At 33.5% G+C, this 9,423-nt stretch overlaps 1 protein-coding gene across 1 annotated transcript in view; it reads right to left on the bottom strand.

Annotated features, from left to right (window-relative positions):
• Window positions 1–2,449: 2,449 nt before the first annotated feature.
• LOC130014004 (hemicentin-1-like) overlaps window positions 2,450–9,423 on the bottom strand; it is a 53,583-nt gene continuing 46,609 nt past the window's right edge. The window contains exons 8-11 of the mRNA XM_056102719.1: window positions 4,287–4,586; window positions 3,389–3,514; window positions 2,992–3,222; window positions 2,450–2,584 (exon numbers count right to left, since the gene is read on the bottom strand). Of these exons, the coding sequence (XP_055958694.1) occupies window positions 2,502–2,584; window positions 2,992–3,222; window positions 3,389–3,514; window positions 4,287–4,586 (740 nt within the window). The 3' untranslated portion in view covers window positions 2,450–2,501. The remainder of the gene's footprint in view (window positions 2,585–2,991; window positions 3,223–3,388; window positions 3,515–4,286; window positions 4,587–9,423) is intronic.

Raw genomic sequence — 9,423 nt, 5'->3', positions numbered from 1 at the left:
TCTTCCTGGTATGTGATATCATCTTCCTGGTATGTGATATCATAACTGCCATAATTATGTTACTAGAAAGATCCTAGTGATTCAACTTTCTAGGTGAACATTTGGTGTTCCTGATGTATTGTGACCCTGGCGTTTAATATAACTAACATACTCTATGACTAACAACATATGTTCCTCATCCACGTGTTTCTAAAATGTTCCAGATCGATGATCCCGGTACATTATGACCCTGGTATAACATAGAGTAATTGATGTTATCTATTTTTAGTAAATACCTCATGAATGTCAAATATCACAAAGAGCATGCGGATAATACTATGATGAAAAATCGTGAATGTAACTAAATTAGAGAATTAACCCACATCGTGCACAAATAAATTGTCCAGAAAAAAAGAAATGCCTGTCGATAAACATTGTGAGAAATTCGCGAATGAATACTTTAATGCCATGCCAATATATAAATTACACTTTAAAAATGAAGCATTGGAGTTATGATTTTCAGCGTTCCATAACTTTCCGTCACGGTCCATTCGATACAAACTATGTCATCTTTAACGAAACGTTATGCAAGAGCTAAATCCGCCTATTGGATGTCTTTGTTTTGAATTCAAATGTTATATAATTTATTATTTAGACATTTGTTAACATTTATTAACATTTATAACCCACCGCACGATTTAAAAATTAACGAAAAGATGGACAAGTACCGTTGCTAGGATAATGAACGATCTACATTATATCTTCAAACAGTTGTAACTTCACTCAAAATAAAGTATTTTGAAAGAAATTTTTAATATATTCATTTTTCATTGCCATGCAAGATACGCCCAAATTTGGCAAGAGATTTTAGAGAACAAGCTAAAAAAAATGTCGCGATTTTTTGTACAATGAGGGACCATAATCCAGGACGCTAGGGTCTGAAATGCGCAAATGTCGAAGGATTTAGGATCTATCGGATAGAAACATATGTTTGTAGTTTCACCAAAATCGGACAAACAATGTGACCACAACTTTCGTATTACATACTTTTACACTATTTGCGTTCAAGCAGCGTCCGATTTCTACAAAATTTGAACTCAAGCGTCATCATTAGGGCGTTCCGATGGAATATTTAAACGATTTTTTAAAATCGGATAAAGAATTGTGACCTCTAGTTGGCCCACCTAAAATCTTTTTGTTTTCGTACAATAAGGGGTCATTATCCAGGAAGTTATGGTTTGGTATGCGCGAATATCGAAAGGATCCTAGACCGTTGAGATTTAAACTCATGTTTGAAATTTCATCAAAATCGGATCAAAATTGTGACCTCTAGAGGGTTCAAAACTTTGATATTACATACTTTAAGACTATTTGCATACAGACAACGGCCATTTTGTCCGGCAGTTTCGGTCCAATTTTCACAAAATTAGAACTCAACCATCATGATGGATAAACGGCAAAATATTCGAACGGTTTTTGAAATCGGATAAAAATTGTGACCTCTAAGAAATTCCAAATATAAAAATTAAGCATTGGGAATTAAACATACATGTATGAAATGTCTAAGAAAAAATATATTAATATTAGTTGAATCCCGAATAACGAAAGGCGTTCTGTCTCGTTATTGGTTATTCAAAATTTAAATCCCAAATAACGAAACACGTTTTTAGTGGGTTTTTTTTTTTTTTTTTTTTTTTTGCTTAGACATCCATCTTATAAGTCAATTAAATAAAATTGTACTTGACAAATGGACAACAATAATATGAAATTACCAAGAAAAAATAATAATTTTCTTTGAATCACAAATGGGCACTAATTGTATGAAATTTCTAAGAAAAAATATTATTATTATTTTAATCCCGAATAACGAAACAGGTTCTGGCTCGTTAAATTACGAATAAGGAAACAATTCTGTCTCGTTATTGAAAATATGAAACCCGAATAACAAAACACGTCTTGTCTCGTTTTTTGTAATCCAAGCTTGAAAAGCAAAATGGACCGTTTTGTGACATGCAAGTGAAAAAAGTTTTTTTATGAATCCATCTAATGAGTGGCGTGATTCCGCTGGGCAGTGGTGCAGGCACGGGGGTGGGGTGTACCACGTGAAGTCATTCGGGTGGGACGAAAAACAGGGGTCCCGTGTATGTCAAAGAAACTGTGACAGTTGGAATTCGAAAAAAGAGTAGGCCGCAGTGCACTATCTGGGCAAAACTAACTCGTATAACACATTGCATAGCTTATGCCCGTCTTCATTAGCCCAGTCGGTTCAGAACAGTAGGACGCTAAACCCCATTTTATTTCATGTATTGCCGAGGCATCCTTCTTAGAAGTCAATTAAATGAAAAACACAGTTTACTTAACAAACTGACAACGATTATATGAAATTTCTAAGAAATTTTCCTAATTTTTTTAATCCCGAATAAGGAAACACGTTCCATAGCCAGTATGGAGGCAGACTTATAAGAGGATATAAATAAATAAGCAAGTGCAGGGCGCAGTTCGTATCTATATCACGATTATAATTATTGTGCATTGCTTCCAGGTCTAAGATTAACATAAGCTGGTATTTCTGTTGCATCAATATTTCCGTAAGGATTTGAACGATCTGAAATAAAATCGGTATTCAGTTATCAAGACAAGAACCTACCAAGCAAATACATAGATATTGACGTACAATACAAACACGCAACACTTCGCAAACCCCAAAATAACAACAAATGCCAAAGTAAAATAAAGTTGATACTGACTTTGAACAATATTTCGGATAAAAAAAAGATCTGTTGTGGAGACACGATCAAAAGCCGGAAAACGATAAATGACTCCCAAACCTACTACATGTATATTTCATGCAACACATGAATCGCAACGGATAATATTTTATTGCTAAATCATTTGTGAATGAAATGAAGAAGAAAAATAAATGCAATCATAGTAATCGATCGATTAAGCGTTAATGGTGGGGGGGGTGCATGGCACATTGGGTATCATTTAATACTAAAACTATATACTTACTGGTGGTATTAGTCCATCTACCAGATACCACCATATCATCTCTATCTGTATTCAAACTATCATATACTGTAGTTGGTTCTATATGTTGCAGTGAAACGTAATTCTGGTTATTATTGACTGTAGAAGATGATTGTAGATTAACATAATGTTGTAAACCTTGGTATGTTGTATCATCTACACCAGTAGCTGTTCTAGTCTCTAGATCTAAACCAGCATATGTTGATGATTCAGCTAAAATATAATACATGTACATTTTATAAACTAATTCATTAATTTCATTAGTATCTGATGAAACAAAAATAATAAACCAGAATTTAATACTTGTACTTCCTGCGACTTTTTTAAAAACAAATTTTAATGTGTGAATTGTACATCAGTAACGTTCATATAAACAAACCTTCATGCTTCTTTCTCATTTTCCGTACCAGAATAACAGCAACAATAGCAACAATAATAATTACCAGCACTGCTATAACAACTCCAGCTATTAAACCTCCATTGGTGTCAGGTGGTGTAGGGACATCTGCAATGAATATCCCACATGCAAAGTAATAATTGTATAAACACCTCCTGTTAACAATTTATCAACTAGCATTATCCATTTGGTACCGCTGAAATCATTACAGGGCCGAAATCTCGGGTATCAAATAAACAATAGCAGTTAGATAGATTCTAAAAAGGACCAAATCGTAATAATTCATTAATTTTTTAAATCATGGAATATAACCAGTCTGACTATGACAAAATGGTCATATTACAGACCAGCATTTAAATGAATTCTTCTTATTTATTTTTCATACACATCCACTTATTTGGTTTTGTGTGTGTTTCAGGTGTGTGTTGCATTGTTGATGACATATTTATAAGCCAGACTACATGAAGGTTTCAATGAATTGTTTCCCATTGCGAAAACAGGAAATATTCATCAGAAGAAACTCGACATAGGAAATTTATAGTCCTGTTATACTCATTCGACACCACTTTCCGACCAATCAAAATCAAGCAAAATGCCTATATCTTCTATACGCATAGATTTTGTATATTTCTGATCATTACCACAATAACTTCAAAATACAATAATCATAGTCTACATCATACCTATCTTTAAATTTGAGACTACAATAATAATTACCACTTAGACCCCCCCCCCTCCCCCTGTTATTATATAGTGATCTGTACTTTAGATATAGATTTTATATATATTTAATAATCACCGCAAATTAAAAAAAAACATCTTGATCATGGTCTACCAGTCTTTCATTAAAGTGTGTAGTTTATCTACCCTGCCTACCTACCTGTCTTTAAAGTTTGTATTGTAGAAGAACCATCAGATGATATCAGATAAACTGGTTGACTATCACCATATGTATTTCTAGCTATAACTCTAATATAATATGGTGTAACAGCTTGTAGATTCTTTATACAATAGTGAGATTCTGGTAGAGGTGTAGAACTAGTCCAGGTTTTATTATCTACTGAATGTTGAACAATAAATTCCTGTTGATCTCCACCATTAAATCCTGGTGTCCATGTAATACAGATACTGTCGTCACTTGGTGGTAATGAGTTGATATTGGAAGGTACATCAGGTTTAGCTGCAAATTATTTAAAATATAATTTTATTGACCAAGAGGCAGTTATTAGGGCCACGTGTACAACACAACTTAACCCACAACTTGTCATAATAGGCGATCTCCAGTCATTAATCCCTAATAATGTGTAGAAGACGCTACACTAACACTGAGTTTTAACTTGATACTCTAGCAAGTTCTGTATAATCAATATCATTATAAATATTTACTTTATATAATGCATAGTAGTTATACTTACACTGGGCTACAAATTTATAACCAATATTATTAGATACACTGACTGTATATGATGTATAGTAGATGTTATATTATACTTACACTGAGCTACAACTTGATACTCTAGTTCTTTATAACCAATATTAGTAGATACATTGACTTGTATGATTGTATTATACTTACATTGACCTGTAACCTGATACTCTAGTTCTATACAACCAATATTATTAGATACATTGACTCAATATAATGTATAATAGATGTTAAACTTACATTGTGCTGTTATGTTATACTCTAACATACTCTAACATTTATGTCATCGAAATGTCGTCTGAGAATTTTGTGACATCTTTACACTTACGGGGTAATGTTCATTTAATCATTCAAGCATTCACCCACACAGTTACAGTACAATGAAATGGGATCATGTTCGCACATTACGTCAGTCATTTTGAGACTAACATATAGTATAATTTTCATTGGAATTGTTATCTGAATAACCAATATTATTTGATACATTAACTATATGATATATAGTATATGTTATAGTATACTTACACTGAGCTACAACTTGATATGGTGGTTATCTGTATAACCAATATTATTACATATTGTATATAATGTATAGTAAATACTTACATTGACCTGTAACTTGATACTCTAGTTCTGTATAACCAATATTATTAGATACATTGACTGTATATGGTGTATAGTAGATGTTGGATGTAATGTTGATATTTAATGATGATCTATAAGTGTTGATAGAGATATTGGTATCAATCTGTTTAAATACATCATCATTATAGATAGATTCAACATCTCCAGTAGTTATATTATTATAATACCAGGTGAAGGTTGGTGGTGGATAGGATATAACATCAGCTACCAGTTGTACTATATCTCTTATATTACCACTAACTATAGATGTTGTTATAACTCGAGTATCTTGTCTTGGTGAACCTGTATATAACAATATTATGGATAGGATATAACATATACTATTAAACTGAGGCCGTCGACTTATTAACCTAGGCCTTTTAGTAATGTAATGTTCTGTCATTATTGCATAAAAGTGATCATTATTCTAAACTAATGTTCAGTGTGTATAGAAGGTGATTAGTGTAGTCGTTAGTTAGCAGGGTGTAAACTGGCTGTAGAAGAAGTCACATATTTTGACGGCGTGATTATTCCTAATTATACCTATCCCTACTGAATATACAAACCTAACCAATAATGGTATATATCACTCCATAATCAAAGTTGTAAGACAGTAACTGCGTTGCCATATCTGACCTATGGTAACTTCGAAATTAGTCTTATATTCTTGTTCAAACTCCGTTCCACATAAATGCAATTCAAGCCATAGTTTGGGCACATATCTCTCGTGGTTTTAAAGATAATCAATTTTAAAATGGGTTAAAAAAATGGTCAATTTTCATCGTAAATCTAAAAAGTTCTCAGTCTTGATTTTTGACATGCACATACTTACGCTAGTCCTCCATAAAATGGCGCGTGTACGGTGGCTGAATTAGGACACGCCAGAAAAAAATATCTCGAGCGCTCAATATATAAAGTCGAGCTCTCAAAATACTAAGTCAAGCGCTTGAGATACTAAGTCGAGATAGTTAAAAACCAACTACTGAATATTTTTATTCTGCAAGTTTATCATCAAATTATGCTCAAAATTATACAGCTTAAAACATCGGTTGAGAGGTGTTCGGCTATATTATCACGTGCGCTCGACGTTATTATCTCGAGCGCTCGACTTAACTATCTCGAGCGGTCGACTTAACTATCTTGAGCGCTCGACTTAACTATCTCGAGCGCTCGACTTAGTATCTCAAGCGCTCGACTTAGTATCTCAAGCGCTCGACTTAGTGTCCTAAATCAGCCACCGTACGGGAGTGTATTTTCATGGTGCCAATAATAATGCCAAAATTCCTGAAAATCAAACAAATTCAAATGTTGTTATGTAAACCGGCCTGAAATAAAATATGTTTCACCATTTGTCCCGTAGAAAAGTTTTCTTTAATGTAGGCTTCAATTTAATGCCAAGTTTGCTAAAATCGGTTGAGCAGAACTTGGATATTTTCATCGTCTTCCTTAGTTTACAAAAAGGATCCTTTCGAATCGTCACTTATTCGTGTAATAAGTAATGCTATTTGTAGATATTTGTTTGTATATTTTGTGAAAAATAATATGAAATCTTAGTCCGACAAAAAAAAACAAAAAGAAAACCGAGTCTAGTTTCAGTGTATCGGAAATGATCAAAACGAGGCTACATAAAAATAGGTACTATATTTACTGTGACAAACAACTTATGTTACTATTTTTAGATCATCCAAGGTGAGCGATGCCCTTCCTTTGACCGACTATACCGACCGGCGAAGTGAAAGGTTTTTTTTTTCTGTGTCACATAGTTTCATTTGTTCACAACGATATCAAATTTACAGTGATATGTTGTAGTGTATCAATTATATACGTACAGTTAATAAATACTTTCAATGATTGGTTGTATTGAACATTTGTTATTTCTGTATTGGCAGCGTGACAAGTATAGTCTCCAGTATCCAGACATGTAGGTTCTTGTATAGTAAAGGTATCTATGTTGGTTTGTGTAGATGTTATTATAGTTGTACCATCGTACCAGGTAATCAAGGCTACAGGGTTACTATTAGTAGAACACGTGATACTGGTTGAATCTCCTTCATTTACTGTCAGTTTATCTCCAGTTGGTAATAAAGTTACTGGATCGAGGTCTGTAAATAATATCAAAGTTCATATAATATTATTTGTGACGAATCAAGTTTTCAGATTAAAATTCATTACAATTACTCAACAATTGATAGTAAATATGTTAATTGTCAGTGTGAAAACATCAGTATATTTTCCTCTTGTGCCTGGTAGTTGTGGGTAAGAGAAGTCGTTATGCTATGTGATATTGCGGAATTCGACCATTTGATTTTTGATATTGACCGCACGATGGTTGGTATCGATTGTTCTTCTGTCGTCTCTAGTACAGTGGTTCCTGGTAATAATCGAAATAAAAAAAATGACAGTTATACTTACACAGTACAGTTTTATTTATAGTTTTATTATCAGATATAGTAATACTTAAACGATATAATAATATCAATAGAATCCACATAAACTTTATAGCGCATTAGGAACTTTATCTGAAGTATTGTTTGCGCTATACAAATTCTGTGTTGATTGATGGGTTGATTGATTGATAGTAGTACTATTAGATATAGTAATACTTACACAGTACAGCAACATCTATAGTTTTATTGTGGGATCTAGTTATACTTACACAGTACAGTAACATCTATAGTTTTATTGTGGGATCTAGTTATACTTACACAGTACAGTAACATCTATAGTTTTATTGTGGGATCTAGTCATACTTACACAGTACAGTGACATCTATAGTTTTATTGTGAGATCTAGTTATAGAAATACCATTAGTTGGTACTAGAGTAGTAATAGCTTCACATCTATATATACCACCCTGATTCCTGGTAATTCTAGTTATATCAAGACGTCCATTAGAAGATACATCAACACTACTACCATCTGGTTTATACCATTTAAACGTTGTTGGTGGTGGATTAGATTCAACGGTACAGATCAACTGAAGGTCGTCATTCTCTGTTTTAGTTACAGAATCAACTGATACAGTTACCATGGGACCGACTAAAAAACAAACAACATAGATATAACGGCCAGTCGGATGATACAGTTACCAAGACAACAGTTATAATGATTTAGTCAGATGATAGAGTTATCAATCTAATAAACAATGTTGGAAATTATTTTGAAACGCGACTATAATATCAGATCATATTGAATTTAAGCCAATGTCCCAATTACACGAAAACTGATCAATAAACGATAAACATTTCAGTAGTAGATGGTAAATATAAACAAATGGTAACAATTACTTACATAAAACATCAAGTTGAACAGGTGTAGATGATCTACCTTGGCCAGCACTGTTACTACCTGTACAGGTATAATTATTGCCTGTATCTGATCTCTCTACTGGTTGCATTCTATATATAGATGAACTTTGATCTGGGATCTGTACACCATTCTTAGTCCAATTAAAAACATCAGATGGCACTGCTAAACCAGAATTAATGACTTGACAAGTCAACAAGAGTTGCCCTCCTTCTATAACTTTATATGGACTGGTTGAGGGTTCTATATGTACGATTGGTCTAACTGGAATATAAATAGACCCGTAGTCGTTATTAAACTGTATATAGACCGGTTGATGGTTCTATATATACAAAAATAGAATATAAATATAATCATAGTAATTATTATACTGTATAAAGAGTGAGAGAGAGAGAGAGAGAGAGAGAGAGAGAGAGAGAGATGGGGGTTTAACGCCCATTCGACACAAACTAGGTCATTTCGGGACTAACATATGGTTCAATTTTGATTTCAATAATTTGCTTGCACGTAGGAGTCTTTAGCAGTTGGAGGAAATGGGAGGACCCGGAAAAAACCCCAGAGGTTAGATAGGCGACCATACTCCTTGTTACGTACAACCGGGGAATCGAAACCACGCCAGTTGACTCAATGACAGACCGTATGATACAGTGCGCACGTGCTA

This window comes from Patella vulgata, chromosome 8, assembly GCF_932274485.2.
Source record: "Patella vulgata chromosome 8, xgPatVulg1.2, whole genome shotgun sequence".
Classification (NCBI taxonomy): domain Eukaryota; kingdom Metazoa; phylum Mollusca; class Gastropoda; family Patellidae; genus Patella; species Patella vulgata.
This window is presented reverse-complemented; position numbering and strand designations above follow the sequence as displayed.